This window comes from Kryptolebias marmoratus, linkage group LG19 (assembly GCF_001649575.2).
Source record: "Kryptolebias marmoratus isolate JLee-2015 linkage group LG19, ASM164957v2, whole genome shotgun sequence".
Taxonomy (NCBI): Eukaryota; Metazoa; Chordata; class Actinopteri; order Cyprinodontiformes; family Rivulidae; genus Kryptolebias; species Kryptolebias marmoratus.
In genome coordinates, this window is record NC_051448.1 from 11,325,287 (window position 1) to 11,347,059 (window position 21,773).

The 21,773-nt window shown below is 40.5% G+C and overlaps 1 protein-coding gene across 6 annotated transcripts in view; it reads right to left on the reverse strand.

Moving 5' to 3' along the window:
• Positions 1 to 300: 300 nt before the first annotated feature.
• esrrgb (estrogen-related receptor gamma b) overlaps positions 301 to 21,773 on the reverse strand; it is a 108,694-nt gene continuing 87,221 nt past the window's right edge. For all 6 annotated transcript variants that reach the window (XM_025008364.2, XM_025008361.2, XM_025008365.1 and 3 more), the window contains 4 exons: positions 14,388 to 14,498; positions 13,492 to 13,653; positions 5,176 to 5,445; positions 301 to 1,279 (listed from right to left, as the gene is read on the reverse strand). In XM_025008364.2, coding sequence (XP_024864132.1) covers positions 1,035 to 1,279; positions 5,176 to 5,445; positions 13,492 to 13,653; positions 14,388 to 14,498 — 788 coding nt within the window. In that variant the 3' untranslated portion in view covers positions 301 to 1,034. The remainder of the gene's footprint in view (positions 1,280 to 5,175; positions 5,446 to 13,491; positions 13,654 to 14,387; positions 14,499 to 21,773) is intronic.

Here is a 21,773-nt window from a genome sequence, read left to right on the forward strand (position 1 = left end):
ATTGTTTTAAATAAAGTTGTAAGATGGCACAAATCGGTCCTGGCCTTGCTTGGACTAGCCATTAGCTCGTCAAACCTGGCCAGAATTCAACACTTTCATCAAACTGAAGCCATTTAAAGAGCTACCTACCACAGAGGGACACGGTATTTTAGCTGTTCACACCCTTTCCACAGAACCGCACGTCAAAGTGTCCGAACCGTTCCTTTCACCTCAGCACAAGACATCATTTCTCCGTTTGAGTTTAAAGCTGGTCAGTCTCAATCAGATAAAAAAACAAAAAAACAAAACCTGAGACTCAGACAGAGCTAGATTGTATATTAGTCATTTTCCACATGTCAAAGATGCTTAGTGCAAACATTTTATGAGTAATAATCTTTAGCCTCTGTCAGGATAACTAAATCACTGAGTCAATGAGGCTATTACGGGGTAAACGTGTTATGAAAAAAAAACTGAAATCAGATCCCACTTTCCTTGATGACAAATTTAGGAATATGTTTGTGTAATTTTCTTTCCTGTGCCCAGTGTAATTTCTCCTAATATACAGTACATCTTATGGAGACCAGTTAGAGACTATTGCTTTAACAACTGAGATGACAAAACATGAGCTATAGAAACAGGTACACAAACTGTGGCTACATAGCTGTACAGTTATTTTTGGACATTTATATTAACTTTTTAAATTTTTTTCCATATTTGAAAATAAATCAAAATAAGAAACAAATTCACAGAAGCTTCAGGTGATATAGAGCAAAGGGTCTATGAATATAACAAGACCTCAGTGGCTGATTTCTGTACACGACTTCTCTATTTACACAATCATCATCCAGCGTCAATCAAGTTGACAGTCCCCCTTTTTAAAACTATCCCAAGGTCCCTCTTCTTCAGTTTAAATTGGTTTTTAAACGTGTTAAAACGACTCCAAACCCAAGCATTATCCTCTGACTGTCAGTTGGCACTCCGTCTTTCTTCCTCAGCGGCTGTCCCTCGTCTCTGATTGGATGATGCAGCTGTCCGTCAAGCATGCGGCTTAGACGTCAAGCCTTGGCCTCCAACATCTCCAGGAACAGTTTGTGCATGGGGACTTTGCCCTGCATTTTGATGCTGTAGAAGTGCTGGACGGCCTTCGTGGCGGTCTGACGGAGCAGAGGCAGGGTCATTAGCAGCTTGCCCGCCCGTCGGGGGTCCTCCGGGTGCTGGGAGGCCTCGTAGTCCTGCAGGGCCTCGTGTAGGGAGTCCTGGAGCCTTTGGACGGCCTCGATGTTCTCTATATGCATGGAATCTGGAGCAGGAGGAGGACAAAAAAGATAAACTGTTACCTCGCAGGTGAACGGGCTAAGCTTCATTACATCATTTGATTTCAGACTCTAGGATGTTTTTTTTTAAATACACAAACGGAGATCTATTTCACAATAACAATGAAACATTTTCATAATCTTCAGTACAACCCAAACATACGCAGCTGCAGCTACCTGTTCTGCAGCTGCATGCTGGGTTTTTGTTGAACGTTTTACATTCCACAGCTTGTATGTGCAAACATGCAATTTTGGAGAGAGCTTTTCTCTTGTTAGTAGTTAATGATGTTCCTTAAATAAATGCCCGTGCGTGGCTGAGACTCTAGGGAGAGAGATGGGTACTGCAGGTCTGAATAAATATACATTGGAACAGGAAAAAGATTCATTTCTTTTTAGCATCGTGGACCGCGTTCATCCCCCCACTTTGCTAATGAATTCAGATGGCTGCATTACTAGGATATCGTTCATCTGAATGATGGTGGCAGATGGCCTTCATTTCCATAAGAAAGAGCAGTTGGCCCCCTTATGTATAGGCTCTAAAATAAAACCAGTTGAGACTTATTTAAAACTGCTCTCTACGTATAACTCCACATGTTAGAGAGAGAGAGAGAAAAAAAAGGCACTTGTTCTCCAAAGGATGAGCCGATGCAGAGTTTTATTAAGCTAACGGTGGCTCAGACTGCCTCGCTGTGCAGACTTATCAACTCAGATTAAAACAAGGCGCAACAAAATGTCCCTTTTTCTGCAGTTTTACGACCGAACAGAGTCCGACTCATCTCATCCTAAATGTACAGTATCAAAAGAAGCAAACATGGCCGCTGACTGAAGAGACCAGCTATGTGTCTCAAAATTACCCAGTAAAGCTAAGACCATGTATGCACATGTAAACGAGGCAGAAAAAACGGAAAGTACAAGGCTAATTATGTTCCTAACTGACTGATTAAGTCTCTTTTACCAGTCGCCTTTCCGTGTAAATTGCATTTCTATCTTGGGAAATTAACTAGGCTACGTGGACCGCACATGTGTTCCAGCACTCCTCGTCTGAAACCTTCATGTTAATACGGATCTGATCCTGCGTGATCATGTGTGTGTGTGCAACAGACAGGGGTGTAAGCTGGGCAGGGAGGTGTTTTCATAAACGTGTCAGTGTGTGCGTTTTTCCTGAATGTTTAAACGTGTTTAGGGGAGGAATGCAAAACTAACTTTGAAGAAACAATTTCCGTGTAATCCGTCAGCCGGCCCGGCGTCGATCCCGTCGATACTCTGCTAATTACAAAATCAATGGCCATGAATTTCCACAGCTGTCACACCCACAGGACCGGGGGAGCCGAAGCTCGGCGAGACTCTGTTCAAACGAGTCAAAGTTGCCCTCTCACCCTCCCTGAGCTTCCCTCTCGACCCTTCCTCTCCCACAATCTTCCCTTACGTTTAGATCCGTGCCTTTTCCATCACCTCCCCTGCCGTTTACCCCCCCCACACACACACACACTCCTATGCAGTGTTTGCCATCAGAAGACTAAAGCTGTGGGCTCAGCATTTTTCTTTTTTCTTTTTTTCCAGTCAGGCAGGAGAAAAGACTCCTAACAGTCATTGATTAGTGAGGGACAGGCCCAGCCGCATGAAAAGCAAACTGTCGATACGGGCGCAGCATCTTCACATTGGAACAAACGAGGCCCGTCGCTCCCCGACGCTCATTCCACTCCACTTAACACATTTTATTGACAGCCCCTGTTTTTCTAATGAAATGCTAAATATATCTCCCTCGGCTGAGGCGCACTGGCAGCTACTGTTATGGAGATGGAGGGAATGAGAGCGCGATGTGTCACACACGTATCTGCTCACAAATTAAAACATAGCTGCACGCACACACACACACATCTGCACTTGTGTTGAATGAAAGCAACCATTCTCCTGACCTTTACGTCCACTCTTATCAGGAAACCATTACTGCGAAAGTGAAGGTTCAGAGAAGATACAGATCACCACTTGACAGCATTTTTTTGTCTAATTTCTTTGTTTGTTTAATTAAACATCAACTATCTTGATTTATTTGAGATTTGATATGGAGATGTACCTTCCAGGGTAAGCTACTGTAAAGAAAAACACGAGATTTTCAACTTATTCGAGCAAAAGTTCTGCCTGTTGTTCTCTATAAATCTTACATTATTTTGTTACTGTGTAAAAATGTCATTTTTTATGTTTATAACGGAGGTGCACTGAGAAACAAAGTTCTTGGCAATGCCTCTGAATAAATCAGCTCGTGTGACGTTAAACGTTGACTCCGCTCAGACGTTATTTTATGCTGATCACTGGGTTCACTTCTTGCTGGTGCACCTAGATGACAAGTTGAGAGGAGTTTGTCTTTTATATGGAGGGAAAAGTAGGAGGAGATGTCACCCTAAACCAGGGATGACCTGTTATGATCTGAGTTTATTCTCCTATAAACAGTTCACTTAAATATGAACTACAGAAAATAAACATTGAACATCACCTAATGCAGCCTGGAATTAATTACCGTGTATTAGGCAGATACATTGACTTTTAAAAAAAATTATTTTTAGACTCTATTGGCACTCCATTTAATTATGACCAGACTGACAAACTGTCAATTCGGCATCAAAAGAATTATGTTTATCTATCAGCTGAAATATTTAATGGGCATCTGGTGTGATACGCCTCTTGAAATGCTGCAAAAATCCGCTGACTCAATGCACCGCTACATTTGCCGACCCACTCTCTGGTTACAGGCGGTCTTTGAGGTGCCCAACCGAACAGATTTATAAATCAAACTCTGGAGTAACTATGCAACTAGGCCTGTAGGTGGTGCTGAAATACTGCCCTCAAAAAGAGACCGAAATAGGAAACAAGGCGTGGAGCATGAGCATAAAGCTTGCACGCTGTTACTGTTCATCAGCCTCGTCTGCTAACTGAAGTAACACTGAATACAAAGGTTTTGGTGTAGTTGAACAACTAGTTCCTGTAGTACAAATAACTACATGTAATCTGAGGTGTGGTTGTTGTTGCTGCATCTGAGGCGTAGGTTTGGTTAGAGGTGGAGCTATGGCAGCACTGTTTTCAAAATGTGGTGTTTTTACTGTTTACACAAACAGCCAAAATCTTTCAGAGCTCCTAAAACACTGTTTTCGTATGGATGAAATGGTCATTTCTGTTCTTTTGTTTTGCATATTCATAAAACACTGTTCAACACTGTCCCATGTGAACAAAGAAGTAAAGAAGTATTTTTTTTTTTTAAGCTAACAGTTTAAGTCCACCACAATGCTTTCGTGTTTACGCAAAATTCAAGGATTCTTCCACGTGTCTCTGTAATTTATCTTTTAAAGGTATTCACTTCGAAGTCAGGAAGACTGGATCAAAAACAATAAAAACCATAAAGTAATAAAAGAAATCTGTGCAATAGTTTTCTCATATTCATGGTTAACGTGTCCTTAAATTAAACACTTGTAATCAAAGTTTGTGCCCGTTTTCCAATGTCGGTTTGTTTACTTACAAAAACAACAGAGAATAGGTCAAATTTTAAACTTAATGACCACATTTGTTTACCTACATAGACTACTATCAGCCTAATGTAGGTCAATCATGTGGCTCAAGCTTCCACGTGGGTTTCAGCAGATTAGGCCAAGTGTTTTGTTTACATTGCGTGTGGATCCGCATTTTGGAATTGCATCCAATATATCTGGAAAATTACTTGAGTAAACTCTTACATTCTGTACCATTTGAAATATTTCAGTATAACCTTTTTGTGTTTGATTTCATGCTTTGCAATGAGAACCTTTACGATTTTGTGTATATTAAATGTTGTGAGCCCGCTACACGGCTTTAGTTTTTAAAACTTCGACTCTGGAACTCAAGGGGTTCACTTTACCAGAGTTGGCGAGCGCGATGGCTTTGAGCGTGACAAACTCCTCCTTCTCCATGCGCAGCTTCTTGTAGCGCCGCACCAGCGGCAGGATGGCGACGTGGAGGTCCAGCAGGCCCGAGATCCGCGCCTGCTCCTCATCCACCACGTAGTCCTCTGCGTACACCAGCTCGTCCTCACAGGGCAGCGAGCGAAACACGATGCTCAGCACCAGGATCTCCATCCAGGCGCTCTGCAGCAGGCTCATCTGGTCGGCCAGTGAGAGCGTGGAAAAACCTGTTGAAAGAGAAGGTGTTACGTTTTGAGATTTTACTTTCTTGGGGGGCCGTTTTACACTCACACAGTCCGACCATGTGACACTGAAAGAGATCAGCTCATTAACCTCGTGGCTCAGTAAGTGGCTAACTTCAGTCCCCCATATGTTTTACAAGCTATGCACAATCGCTGCACAATCCCTGACTTGAAACAGAGACCGACGGCTGTATGTGGTGGCTTAAGGGGAGAATATAAATCTGTCAAATGGAGAGGCCTTTGAAACATGAGCCAGGGCTGCACCAACTATCCACAACCAGTCCAACTCTGCGCACACGAGACGCCGTTCAGTCAGGGCTAACTTACCGCCTGCTGCTTCTTAAAGAATTAATTTGAATCATTTTTCTTTTAATTATTGGTTTGAAATCAAGGCAGGTTTTGTGGTTTGTCGTTACACAAAATAAAGCTGGTAATTACAAATAAGCAGGTTTTAAGATGTACATTTAGAGCTATAGTTTGTTTGTTGTTCATCAAACGAGCTGTAAAATATGTAGACATATAACTGGAAATAAGTTTTAGTGGTGTCGAAGAAAGTGGACAGAAAGCAAGTTATAATGAAAAACAAGCAACAAAATAAAAAAACTAAAACAATCCCAGCGTTTAGTTTTTTGCTCTTTATATTAGGCACAATATTTAGTCTAACACTTAGATTCTCACACATTGGTCCTCCAAGTAAAGTCAATAGATTTTAAAGCTGTGGTGCATGTGTGAAAATGTTTAAAAACAAGTTCAGAAGAGGGCATTTTTTAATCCTAAAAGTACAGAAACATTAAAAAAAACATTTTATTTAAATGCGTTATAATTTGAAGTTTATGTCTGATTATCAAGAAAATGATCTAAGTAGATTCAAATGTATTTAATGATGACAGCATGCTGGTGACAGATGAAAATTAAAATAATACTAATAAAATAAAATAAAAGGCTTTTCACAAGACTGTACCAGTAAAAGAGTTGCATCAGCAGACTTATTTAATCTACTGTATTTGATTTAAATTTAATCTTTTCTTTTTTAAATGCAACAAAGAAAAAAACCCAAAATAAAATATGGTAAAACATCTTAAACTCATTGCAGAAAAAAATAACGCACTTCAAGAGAGGAAGTTTGTTTTGCATCTTAAAACTGCCCAAATCGTGAAGTTAAGTCAGCCATAAATACAATAATAATCTTTAATTTGATTTCTCCATGTGTTAAAAACTTTAGGTCTTAAAAGGGTAAAGTCCGTGAGGAAACAAAAGAACGTTCTCTTCTTGGGTGTCCTGGACTCGAGAGCGACAATTATTCCCGACCTGGAGGTCGAGCCTTCAGTCCTCTCGTGTCCCCGCATCAAACAGACGGACACCTGAAAGGACTCGCTCCGCCACAATACCTTTCACCTCACTCTGTGGCCAAGAGGAAGGTGATTGTGTATTGAGCAGGGCCTCGAAGCCACCGTGCGGCTTGCTTAAATCTGAACTCATATAGATCAGGAGGGGTCAGGTGGACTAAAAAAGAGCCCCCCCTCCCAATAGTTCTTATCAAGCAAATAGAGGAGCGATGGAAAGAGAGGGAGAATGAGGCAGAAAGAAAAGAGTGCTGGGGGTGTCATTGATTAGTAGATTGTAATCAGTCCACCAAATGCGAAAGAGGGATCGATTTAAGCCTCAGATCTGACAAACAGACAGCTGATGGAGGACATCCGGTACATGTTTAGCTGGGGGGGGAGGGAGGACTAAAAGATCACTGAATGTAGATATTTAGACTGCATCAGCAAAGCATGGACTTAGATTCCACTGTATACAGTGTTTTTTAAGAAACGGGGACGATGAACTTCTAAAGAGGCTGCATTTTTACAACATATTCGCTCAAAGTTGCTTACAGATGATCACTATAATTGGTTAATACTAAGGGGTAAAGTATTCATGAACAAAAACAGCTCTAATATGTTTGAACTGTGCACAGTTTACTCTTTCTCCATAGTTTCCCCTCTCCCTAACCTGTAAACTCAATTTAGCAAAGCAACCGGGCGACTTCCTGACTCCCCCGGAGGTCACCCCGGAGCTTCAGGTGCTCTGCCTTGTTGCGGCTGAGTTAAGTGTCGTTGTGGAGGGTGAACCCCCCGATGAAACATCAATATTTCACCCTACTGATTTACTGCCGTTTGACTAAACATGACACAATATTGAGGAAACGGGGAAATGCCAATGTCTTTGTGTTCGCAGTCTCTGTGTGTGATGACAAAAAGCATAAAACACGGGACAGCAGATGTTTTCACTGGGTGACAATGGAACAGAGTTACTGTAAAGGATTGGTTTCAAACATTTTAACGCTCAACCACATCGATAGAACACTGTCTTATGCACACTCAAATTACATTTATTTAACTCTGGGTTACATTTTGATATCAGCAGACTAAGGGAAAATTCTGAGATCATAAATTTTAATGTTTCTTTCATCCTTTAAGGACTGGCAGCAGAAACACCTGACTATACCGACGCAGACCAGCTGATATTCAACGGACGCGTTGGCATCCGGCCTGATCTACATGAGACTCTACCACTGCTCAGGACTAAAACATTCAACCTGTCCACCAATTTTACCCTGCATAAGAAAAAGGCTGGTATAAAACACAAACGTTATGTTATTACATGATGGGATAAGAAGGCTAAGATTGTATTGTCGTCACTTTGTTCTGCTGATTTCTCTGTGTTCTTAGGTTGTTTTTGGACTCAATTAAAAGCATTAAAAACACCTTTTATTTTAACAAACTATTGTTCAGGCTAGTTCTTTTTTTACATGGTTGACAAGAGTATAAAGTGAGCATAAATAATTAATAACAAATACATCAGGAATCATATCATCAAAAATGTAAATAAATAAATAAATAAATGAATAAAGGCGCTCCAGCAGTCGAAGTTGGTGGTACTCAGATACATTATTAAAATTTTTAGACTATTCATCTAAAAATATTTTTTTTTATACAGTAATACAATATTAACAAATAATGCCTATGCTTCATGTTATCCTAAAGCAATAGTTCAGATCTTTTGAAGTGGGGTTTTCTGGATATGTTATAAACAGATAATATCTTACCTGTTGTAGATAGCTCTTTGAACAACCATGATTTGTAGAAAGAGAGTTTATTTCTGGCCGGACTGACAAGCTAACAGCTGCTCCAAGCTGGACCAGAACCAAAGCAAATTGCCACCATCTTAAAACCATTTACTCACATGCTAATTTATGATTTTCTTCAGATTTTCATCAGTTTTTATTACATGAGTATTTGTATTTAATATTTTTTTTCATATTCATTTGGAAGCACAAATAGTCGTAGCTGCAGCTAGCTGTAGCACTTCTGGTGCCGCCTCAGGCACTTCAGACAGTGACATCATGCTTCTGCTTGAATAACTGTGATGTTAAAGTCACGCTGGTGTAAAGGTTTAAAGAACAGATTTCACCTAAATTACTAGAAAGACTTTGATTTTAGACTTGTTTCAAGATGGCCGTGATCCACTTTGGTGTTACCCTCTTTCTGACTAGCCGTTGGCTCATCAATCTGGTCAGAATCAAACTCTGTTCCTCCAAACAGAGAAAGTGGCTAAATATAGGAAATGATAAGAAAATCAGAGGATAATCTTTTTCTAACCAAATCAAAAGTGGGTTTGTGGCCAAATCATAGGCTTTGAACAGGACAGCAACATCAGTGATAATACATTTGTTTAGGATAGTACGGCAAGTTAAATGAACATGTTTAGACTTTAAATCTACATGAAAAGCCCCATCATCTTTCTGGATAAATCTACTAACGGCAAAGTATGGCTCCAAGCATGCCACCGCTGTCTATTTCTATAAACTACAATAGAGAAAAAAAAAGAAAAAGAAAAACAAGACACCAGAAGCAACTGCTTGTAGAAAAGAAAGGGGCTCCGACAAGGCAGCCGTACAGTAGAAGTACAGATCAGATAAGAAAACGAGTCCCTGCTCGGCACGGCGAGGAGACTGAGTGGTTGGCGGGGAAGCCTGAAGCTGTCACTGAGAGCTGGGTCGAAAACAGACAGCAGTTCACTCTCTATTCATTTAGTATCATTACAAGCCTCCTAAGAGCCCTAATGGGCCTAATAAAAAGACAGAGGTAATAATGAGACTTGAGGAGCCTATATGAGCGGGAAGAGCGGGAGGGGAGGGGGGAGGGAGGGGGAGTCAGGGGAGCTGCAGAACAAGAAAGCCTGAGAGAGTGGAAGACATGATAGTGGAGAGTGTGTGCAGAGGGGTGAAGAGACAGAGAAAGGAATCAAAGAGTGAGACCACGATGCTTTGAACTGAGCGAGCATTAGACACTGGGAAGCCCTGAAGGCCACCGACTTAAATTTAAACATGTCGAGGGGCACGAGTTAGCCGCCATCTTTATCGGATACGGACGAGTCATTTAATCCTCATATTGGTGTGTAGGTGGCCAACGTTTTGAATCCATTCATCCTAGAAGATTTATTTGTTCCTCAAAACAGACGTCATGCGGCACGGCGTTTCTCCCCAGTTTCCACATCTGGATGTTGAAGGACGTCTACATTAATGGAGCAATCGGCACTAATGACTCTTATTACCTCATCATTAAGGCCATTTGCGCGGCGGGCTGTGAGTGTAATGGCGGGCGTGGACTGTTAAACTGGAGGGACCCCTTTTGTCTTAATTATTACTTGGCGACACTCTGACCTGGTGGCCTTGGGTAAAGTGTCCCCAGAGGTCCACGTGGCTCTTTTATTATCTACGGCAGGTCTGAATCCACATCGGCAAAGAACGCAGGATCCTATAGGAAATGCAACACAAAGTGAAGCGCAGAAACGCAACGTTATTGTTGTTCTGATTGAGCACAAGAAATCCCCCCTAAAATTGTGTTTTTTTTCCCTAAATCTCAAAAAAGACTTTTCTTTTAAAATGTTGACTGTATAAGAAGTAAAAAAAAAAACTGCATTCTGGTCGGGATTGCTTCCTTTTTTTTGCTCGTTTCCTTATAGTAGCTGAAACTCATTTGTGAGATCTTAGTTTAAAACTTTGTTTTTTCACTGTTGGAGTCAACCCAGTCTGTTAGCAAAATATCTCAAGAATCAGTGGATAGATTTAAATGAAACTCTCCGGGAGAAATCACTGGATGAACTTCTACAACTGATTAACTTTTCGAATCAACCCGATTAAAGACAGCCTCTGCAGCTAATTAACCCCCAAAATTACAAATATTGCTGTAACATAGTCAGTTTTACGGATATTGAGTTAAAGTTTGTTGTGGTAGTAGCTGAGAGTCATCCCCAACACATACTCTGAGCACTAAAAGACCACACAAGAGCTTCATTTTCAACGCTGACATGTAAGGGCTTAAAGCTCTAATAACCTGTCTGTATTACAGCGAAGCCCAGACTGAACCGTACTTTCACTCCCTGCATGTTTTCACGTTCTCAGGCACCTGGTACCTTTTTGTTATCACAAATTGTGTTGATAAACTGTAACTGGTTTCCTAAAGTGCATAAATATTCCTCTCTCATTGCTTCTGGATGTCTTCTCTCCATCACGCTGGGAATGCATCACCTTGTGATGTTTTTCTTACAACAAACATCTCAAAATCATTTGAGTTTTCCCTGTCTCATTCGTTTTCTTCCCAAAAACAATTATTATTTTAACATGTAGCTTCATTGCACCACAAAGCAGGATTTTTTTTTTAATTCAAAATGATTTTTTTTTTTTTTTCCACAACAAACCAAAAAGCTAAAAGACCAAACAAATAAAAAACTCACACCTCAGATTGTTTCATATATTTCCCCAGGTGGCAGACACACGTTATGGTAAAGATTGTGAATCACCGCCACAGATCCAGCACAGAAACACGTTTAAACCCTAAAACAGAGACGATCCGGCTTCTTTTTCATTCAAACGCTCCGACCACTGCTCACATCAAACCCAGCGACAGGGTCAGCAGAGCGTCCAAATGTACGTAATGTACACAAATAATTCTTTCTGTCACAGAAAAACCTTTAAATACACAAACTACTTCACCTGCTGCTCAGACAAAATCTTTCTAATCACAGAATCATTTTTTTTTGTGCATTTTGTAGCATCAGATTAGAAGAGTTTACCGAATTAAATCTGCTGAAGAGGATTTTTAACCTGTTTTGCAAAATACTGCACACGATCAAACTATCTGAAGATGAAAACACAAATGAGTTTTGATGTATTGATCGTTTACCTTGGATGTATTGACTATTACATCAAATATTCTTGATGGCTAAAATGAAGATATTGTGTTTATAGAATCCAACTATAAAATAACTGTTTCTGTGCAGCATCTGTGTCATTTAGCCATGAAAAAATATTTGTAATTGATTATAAAAAACTAAGCCACATCCTTTGTATGTGCAGAAAACACAAGTTGTAACAATAAAGGACTATTTACTTCAATTATATGCAATAATCCCTGCAAGAAGAAGGGCTCTGGATTGTTCTTGTCAGACTAAAACTCGCTCCTGCCAGCTACATTTTAACTCCAGATAAGTCAGGTGGGGCGATATGATTGGTTGGCCGAATTAAAACGATGATTTTGTGCTTGTTGCATGGGCGCCGCCATCGCATAATTACTTGTGACAGCGGCGAATGCTGATGCAGCTGCTGAGCAGAAGATTCATGGTGTTGCCTCAAGTGTCGAACATAAATCTGATGCTGAAACGGTGATTAGGGGGGAACCCGAAACAGACAGAGCAGCTGGACAGAAGAAAGAAAAGAAAAGAAAGAAAAAGATGTTGAGGTGTCTACTTTTGTCTGCAAAATCAATTCAGCATGTATGAATGTGTTATGGTTGTTATGCTGTTCTAATAGATTTTGGTCTTGTTTGCCAAGTTGAAATTGTTGCTTTTTATTTATTATTTAATTTATTCATTTAGGGCTGGCTTTTAAATATTCCATAATACGTTTATTTAATAAACTGAGAAATTTACAAAAAAATGGTGTAAATGGATGATAATTAAATTGGCAAAAAATGCCAAATTTTTTACATGCTTCACCAGATTGGACCAGTGGCTTCAAGTTTAACCTCCACTCTCTTTAAACACACTGAAGATCTGAGGTGTCTGTTTTACTTGATAAAGAAAAAAAAAGCTCAAATATTTGCATAACAGGGAAGGGAAATCCGTCAGTGTTTCCCTAAATAAATCAATTCCACCACCGGTCCTGTGTAGTCTCCTTAAGTAAGTAAGAGGATCTCTTTCTTTAAGTCTGGAATTGAAATGGGATAAANCAAGACTCTCCCACCCTACCCAGTCAAATCAAAGGTTTCAGCTGCTCTTTATTGATTAGATTTTAGAATATGGGGCTGGCTTCTCCCTTAGGTGCAGATGAGTAGCAGATGTTAATTATCCTGTGTGTGTGTGTGTGTGTGTGTGTGAAGGTTCTGTACGACAGTCGGTAAACTACTTCAGTAACCCCACACCGAACTACCCAAGCAGCATAGCTTTTTTTCCTTATCAGGACAGAAACGTATATATATTTTACTTAAACATTAGATGTGACCCGTGCCGGCAAAACAAGTCACAGTGAGGAAACTTTTCAATATTGAGGTGTTATTATTTTTTAAATTCTCCATCTGAAAAGCTTCAAAATGATACGTAGTTTGTTTATAGACTTATCACCTGGCAACAAGCTAGTTTTGCTTGTGAGTGCTGGTTTTAAAACTTGATTTTTACTGGTTTGGAGTGATGTCAACAGGAATTCCAGCCATATGTTTAAAAAGGGGGAATCCCCAAGTTTCACAATGACACCAAACATTATACCAAGGGATTTCCCAGCGTTACAGTAGAGTAGTGCTACAGATTAGTTTGATTGATTAGTAGATTGTTTCAAGCAAAACTGCAAAAATCCATATTTTTTCAGTTCTTTTGCACTGCAGCCTGAGCTCATTTGCATCACATATAGATTTATTATTATTTTTTTCCTTACAGTAAGTCTACTTTTAAAAAGCAAAGAGAAGTGAGACAGAAAGGAGCGCCATTCGTCACCTGGGATATGCTTGGCCCAGCCGATGATGACCACCAGCTCGCGGTCAGCCAGGTCGCACAGCGTGGTCAAGGCCTTGATATCTCCGTCAGGCATGGTCGGGTCAGGCATGGCGTAGATCTTCTCTGGTTCCACCACCAGCAGATGGGAAACGATCTTCGACACTGAGAGGGAAACGGGAAGGACAGCGTTAGGACGGAGTCAGCCAGCAAGCTGCCTGCATTATGAATCTTATTAGTCTTGGTACGCCATAAATTCCAGCAGGATGTGTGTTTGAGGTGTTGCAGATTCAAGATTTTGCTTCCAACGTCAGTTACTACAAAATGCAGAGTTTTATATTAAAAAATCCAATTTGTGTGTAGAAAAATGACAGTTATAGCCATTTACTCAAATCAAGAAAATTAAGACTTGTGTTATCACAATATTTTGCATCAGAGGATGTGTTAAGAGTCACTCTCAGCTACTAACAACAAATTTTTGCTCAACATCTGTGAAACTGACTGACAACCATTACTTTGTTTTCTAAGGTTCATTGTCTGTGGCGGCCATCTTGAACTCAACTGACTCGAAAAGTTATTCAGCTGTAGATGTTCATCCAGTGATGACGTTTGGAGACTTTCATTTCAATCTGTCCTGTGGTTCAGGAGATATTTTGCTAACAGACAGACAGAGTTTAAAAAAGTGTGAGCTGGAGGCGACTCTCATCTACAACCACACCAAAATTTAACTCAATAGCTGTAAAAGTGACTATAGTTGAAGTTACAACCATTTTTTTGTGTTTGCACAAGCTTATAAGATATTTTGCTGACATGACCGAACAGACACAGGTAATTACATTGTTGCCCATGACCATGAAGGGCAGAAGATAATAAACCAAAGATATCATTTGAATACTTACAGGGCTTTTTGGCTGGAGGGGGGATGGTGAGGCCAAGGTAGGAGCCGTTCTCTGCATCCAACCTCCGCTTATACTTCTGTCGTCCACCTCTCACCCGGTCCAGACGCACACCTGCAGAACAAAAAGAGGACGGAGACTTTGATTGTTTGGAAGAACAAAATAAGAATAAATTAAACTCTTTAAGATATAACAACAAATGGTTATTTTACTCTCATAAAAAAGATTTGTTGTAATATGTAAAAGACAGATTCTTGATTTTTTAAGTCTCCCTTGTGTGTCTCCAATCCTCAACACATTTTTAATAAAAGCATCATATATGCTTTTATGGTATATTTACTTTTTTAGGTGAAGATAATGTTTTTATCCATCCATCCATTCAGACATATTCAGTCATAATAAAACCTAAAGAAATAAAGCCGATCGCGTTCCTCGATGTTTATTTTTAAAACAATGGGTCAGATTGTTTGAAATAAAACTCTGTGGAAATGTTATGAATGTTCATTATCTTATTTGTTGAATGATCTCAGTTTGGGAAAAAAAAAAAGTTTCACTCTGACTGAACTGACGAGCCAAGACAAAAGCAGGATTTTGTCATCTTAAAGACAATTTATAAACCTTTCTACCTGTATCATATCAGCCTTAAATAGTTATTTACACAGAATTATGTGGTTATGCAATGATGGAGTAAAGGTTAATAACACGGTGTTCAGATGAATAAAATAAAATGGAAGTTTTAAGGTGGCATCAAATACATTTGGTCTGGGTCCCACTCAGACTAGCAGTTAGCTCATCAGTCAGGTCCGAGTTAAACTCTGTCTCTTCAAACTGAGGTTGTTCAAAGCGATATCTACAACAGGTAAGATGTTAACTGCTCATACCCGTTCCTCAGAACCCCACATGAAAAGATCTGAACTGTCCTTTAAGCCATTGATCGGTACGTTGCTCCAGGAGGACGCTTTTCTTTCCACTTTGTGCTTTTTATGACTGAGATGAAAACAACGCTCTACTTGACTTGACGTGAATTTTAAGTATATCTCATTTTGTTTACTGCTTGAGTACCCGATGAGTCTCAACCAGCTAAATCTTCATAATTACATTTAAACACAACGGACAATTTTATGGAGGCACATTTGCTACTATAATCATTGTTGATGATCGTACCGTAGCCTCTCTATAGGTTATAAACGGGAAACGTGGGCTTTTTTTTTTTTTTTTTGCCCAAGTTACAACATTTGCAGAGTTTTACCCTTAAGGCATAAAACTGACAAAATAATTCAATTTTTAATGTGTATATAACTTAAGGTTTTACAGTTGGTCATTTATTACCAAATGTTAATGCAGTGATAACAAAACGTTCTCTTTTTTTTAACCATTTGACTTGTTATCAGGGCTTTTCAGCGGAGGTCTCGGCACATAATTGTGACACATCTGGGATTATCTCCAAGGCCATCGCAGAGGACAAAGGCGCCACACAATTTATGAGCTGAATTTACAAACTGGTATTAAAAGTTGTTTGAGCACCGAGGGGGGTGGGAGCAAACAGATTTTACATGGTCAAGTGGAATTGAGTCGTGCGAGATTTCCCAGTGACTCGCATAAATTCCTTTGATTCCCCTGGAAACAAAAGAATCCGATTAGGATGGTCTTTCAATTTCCTGACACCGACTATCCACTAACCTAATTACCCAGCGTGCCCAGAGGGAGCTCATTCTTCCCAGCAAACACAGTGAGATCATTTTATGCCTGGCAGATTGAAGCTAAATCGAGAGCCCCTCTTCTAACACAGCTTTCCATTTGTACGCCTTAAAGTAATCAATAAGGCTTGCAAATAGACTTCTTGTTCTTTGAACACATGTGGATGTGGTTTTAATTAGTCAGTTAGGCAGCTAGGAGCTGGGTTTGTAGTAGATGGAGCTTTGGCTGTTGTTTTTACCATCACTCTTGCTTAAGTTAAGTTAAAAATTATAAATGATACTCCAGGAATGTGCACGGACTACAAGTTTTAGATCGATCCAAAAGCTCTGGTTATCGCAGGGTTCTCATACCTCCTGCCAAAGTCATATTTGAGCTATTTTTAAAGTGTTTTAAACCCGCTGACAAACAGTGCATAATGATGAGAATTTAGCCATTTTCTTACATAAAATCTGATGTTTTTTTTCCATATTTAACCAAACTTTTCAACCAGAATCATGACTCCAATATCAATAAATTCTTTGTTAAAATTGTGAGAATAATGAGCGCACTAGACTTTAAAGAAAAAAGCCCATGGGTTAACTGGCCCATTTTATTAAATTGTGCTTAAATCTAACAAAATATTTTGAAAGTGATGCCATTAGAGTTTCAAGCAGCTTTAGGTGCTTCATCCAAAATACATAATAGTAGTTCAGATCTTTTGAGATGGGGTTCTTTGAATGGTTATAAACAACAAATATCTTACCTGTTTGTAGACAGATGTTTGCAGAACCTCAGTTTGGGGATTAATGAACTAACAGCTCGTTAGAGTGGGGCCAAGACTAAAGCCATTCATGCAAACATTTACATTGCCCTTAATGTCACACTATGCAATTATTTACATAAAATTCTGTATTTTTCTACCACAAACAGCAGCAGCAACAGCTAGCTGTAGCACTTCCACTGCAAATTTCATCCACAGATTATATATTAGCCTTCTGGCTAACTCTGGTACATTCACATTTACCTAATGTTCATAAATAAATGATAAATAAAGCAACAATAATGCAACAACTCAAAACTGACAGTGTAGTAAAGGGTTATAAACTAGTTTTGCTTGAACTGCTAGCATTTCACAGACAACAGAAATCTTTGGTTTTAGCCACTTAGCTTGTCAATCCGGACAGAAAATAAACTCCTTTTTCTCCAGACTGAGCTTCAACAAGCTGTCTGAAAAGGTAAGATATTAACCGTTAACAACTTTTCCACAGGACCCCAATCCAAAAAGGTTTGAACTATCCCTTTAAGCACTTTTCATACCCTGAATGCACCAGTAGAAATCTGAGACATTGTCAAGGATTTGCAAAGCTTGTTGATGACAAAAGTCGGCCTAATAACACCGTGGAAAGCTTTCATAACAGTAAGCATGTGATGTCAAAGTTAAACATACATGTGGGCACAACAGACTAATGAGACTGACAGAGAATCTGCGTTTGTTTCTGATGTCACCCACGGCCCACAGCCCCCACGCACACCCACACACACCCACACACACTCACACACACTCACACACACTCACACACACTGGTTTTCCTGCTGTGGGCTGCTGGGTCATGTGGCTGCCTGCGACAAACGACAAGTGACCAAACAGCCGGAGTTCGAATTCCAAGATCCACGGGGGCTGTTTGAACTGGAACATCCATCTGGCTCATAATTAATAGACGCTGACAAGAATTAAGAGCTTAGCGCTAACCAGTTTCAGTTTACAGCTTAGCAGCGCTGAAAACAGCAAAGACCCAAAGCTGGACGGCTGAGAGAACGAGAGAGGGAAGAAAAAAAAGGGGTCGGTCAGGAGGCGAGGCAGAGCAAGTTGCCGTTTTTGGCCGAATGTATCAGTTTTCCTGCAAGATAGTTGTTGTTTTTCTTTTCTTCTTGTCTGCCTGGCTCTTATGCTCTTCCCCTCAGCGTCAGGTGTACATCGTTACCCTGACAGCTCTGCCTGCCCCAGTCAGCGCCTGATCTGACCGGTGCTGGATTATCCTTCCCGGGGATGTTCTGAGAATCTGACCACAACAAGACAGCTGGATGAGGCCCCTTGTAGAAAGCTGGGGAGTGGGATGGGAGGGGGGATTATCATCAGCGCAACATTCCACACTTCATAACCTACTGGCATGCTTCAGTACAATGCAGGAGCAGAGGAAGGCTTTTGCCATGAGGGACACATTTTAAAAGCATTTAGTTCCAGTTTTTTTGGTTGTTGCTGCTATTTAATGAAGTCTAAAAGCCAAACTATGAATGCATTCAGTGAAGAGAGGAGGTAAAAGAAGTGTGTGTGCTGGGTGTGAAAACATTCACGTAGATCATAGACTTTAGTGTAACCTATCTGACAGTATATCCCTGTAATGAGTGTTTTTATGTGTTTGTTGAAAGATGATGAGGCGTATTTACATCCAGGCGATCTTTACAGCCACCTGACCCCGGCTTCCATTTCACGTTCACTATCTTTATTGACTCGCAGAACCTCAAAGAAAATTCCTGATTGAAGCATTTGTGCAGCTACTGTAGGTTTTCAACAAATCAATTTCCTTTTTTTATTGCATTCACTACTTACTTATTTGTTGTTACGTTCTCTGAAGATCATCATTTTTAAGATAATCTTTCAAATTTTGACTACATATATGTATAATCTAAATGCCCAGCGTTTTCATATTCAGGAACAAAAGAGCTAATCCTGTAGAATTTTTAGTTTAGGATGTTTCAGTTTTATTTCTAAGAATAAAAGTACACACTTTTAAATGGACTCAGTGTTTTACTTTCATGACAACAGTTAAATAAACCAAACAAATCAAGTAAAAACACGATTTCAGTGTCTTTGATCTGAAAATAAGCTGAAAATAATCAAACTCAAACCACAAAACTCAACAAGCACAATCACACCGACAAGTTAGATTCACTACATCAGCGTTTCCCAAAGTTGGGGTGGGGACCTCAATGTGGGCCACAAAACACCAGGTACAGATCCAGATATCAGCTTACATTTAAAATGCTTGTTTACAGCATATTTTCACTATAACTGTTACAAAAAATAAATACAGTAGTCATAAAATATAAGAGTGTTTATGTTGCTGTTATGCTCGTGGTTAATTGGGTTATTAGCAGTTTTTGTATATTTAAACCAGCATTAGATGGAGTCAAAAGCCTTTGTCAACATCATTTTGTGCTGAAGAGTTTTTGAACCACTGCACCTTATAATCTAACATGCTTGTTTCTGAAATTTGAAGGGGAAACAAACACTAGTATCCTGTAAAAACTCAAGTAAACTTTGCCCTTTGCATATACAGCCAAAATATGAACCAGAGGCCTTGTTGCTCTGTGTGACCAGAACAGACATAAACAAAAACGCTTCAAAAGAAAACTGATGAAAGGAGGCAAATTTGGGTCCTTCAACTCCTGCCAGGCAAGCTCACACTGACTAACTGGAAACAATATATGACCTAAAATGTGTGTTTTTAGACAAGCTGGAGCACCCAGTGAAAACAAATATAGGTAAGGTTGAGATGTGAACTGAGGACTCTGAAATCAAACATAAAGAAAGTTTAATAAATGTAAGGAGGGCAGTGCCAGAAAAAGTCACGACAAAAAAGGTTTTGTAGTCACATTTATTTGATGCAAAAACAAACTCTGCAGAGAGCAGATCACACAGTTGTGCATGTGGCCCATTTATCAATGTGTGTATCCAGATTGTTATAAGGACGTGCGCACGTGTGTAAATGAGTGTGTGCATCTCACACAACTATTTTCAGCTCCTCACCTGTCAGAAGCGCTTCTTTCTAGAGAATGTGTCAGAACTGGCTGACTGGTTAACACTGCCAAAGGGAGATTAGGAGCTCCCTATTTTAGCTGGGAAAAATCAGAGGGGCACCTTTCCCACCCCCACCTAAACTCACCCTTTGGCCACACACACAAATCTTGCGCTTCAAGTACTGCCGCCGAAAGGCCGAGCCCGCCAGCCAGCAGCTCTCGTTTGATTGCTGGGTGGGCTGCGGAAAGGGAAGGGAAGGGAAAAGGGAGGCATCCCACCTGCTTCAATCCCCACTGGGCTGACAAGACAAAACAGGGAGTTGTTTCCCCCCACAACTGTGAGCACTGGCATCGTTCCCTTTATCATGTTTTACACTTATCATGAATCTGAGCCGGCGTGTCCGCAAAGGGTATTACTGTGCGGTACAGACCACAAATGTGCTTGCAATCGAAAACATGTGCGAGGCAGTAGTCGGCCGGGTCGATTCTGGATCCCTGGTGTGTTTGCCGGGCGGCCGCTCATTTCGTTGAGTGTAAAAAAAAAAAAAGTTACGGGCAAAAGAGGAAAAAAAATAAAAGAAGAAAGGGAAGAAGGGTGACAGTGGGAAACGTGTACCTCGAGGTCCGGTTCCACGTCGCCTGTCAGAGGGGTGAAACACATTCGACATGTGTGTGAATGAATGCGTGCTGTGGTTGTGGGAGAGGGTTGTAAAGAGGTCAGCGCTTCGCTAAATCCCCCTCTCCCTGTTCAGAGGAACACGTGTTAGCCCTCCGTGTCTGATCTATCACCTGCCAGACAGTGAGGACAGGCCAGCGGAGAGACTCTGGGTGGGCGCTGACTCTCAGCTGCAGCCGGACACCCTTAAACGCAAACAAGGCCCCAAATGTGCTCTGTTACAAAGACCAGCGTGTAAAAACCACAGAAAACGAGCGGCAAGGGGTCAGAGGTCACTCAGTCTTTACACCTCGAGTGCTGCAGAGCAATACAAAGACACCCATATCCTATAGATTTTGGGTATATGTATATTTTGATGATGTAATCTAAGTGCATAGATTGCTTTCTGATCTAAGCGCATTGATTGGGAAGGGACCTGACAGTCCGTGATATTGGATACGGCTTCGCTAATCTTTTGTGTATGTGGCTGGAGAAAAATAAGGCAGTAACTTTATCCTGGTAGCCACGTTCGCTCAGGAAAGACTGCTGATCCTTATCTGTGGTCGGGCGAGGGCGAGACAGCGGTGCAGGTTGCCAAAATAGTCTGGCAGCTTGTATTCATCCACCGCATTAGAGCAGTGTCAGAAAATCTCTACGAAAACACCCAACTATCACTAAAACATCCGGCTCTAATTACCAAAGAGCAGGGGCTTAAGTGTCTTTTATTAAAACTGTTAAAGATTTCCGTTCACAGCGAAGATTCGATAACACAAAGGGGTTATTTTCTTTAGCCTCGACACGCTATTGCATTAGCATAATCGTACAGATTTTGCTGCATTTTCGAAACAACGTACCGACAATATATGTTCCATCTTTAGCACACGAAAAGAACAAATAAAAACATGAATTCAGTGCAGTAAATTATTGCATCACTTAGCACCATATAGCACTGCTAAGGAGTGTTAGTCGCAGACATCGGGTCCTGGCAGTGGTTACTGACACCATACCTTCCACGAGTTGTAATTACGGTAGAGTTTTTCCATTGGACCTGTGACCTTTTATCTGCCTCAGCTGGACATTTAAGGGGTCAGTGTTTGGTTTACTTAAAGAGCCGCCTGCCACTAACATTTACCAGATCCAGATGCTCTGCTGTGGGTGACACAGAAGCAAAGGCCAGTTCAGGAAGGATCTCAAACCATCTATAATATTTTTTTACAAGTGTCTTTAAGAGATAAAGTCCAACTCTCCTTGCAGCGTGT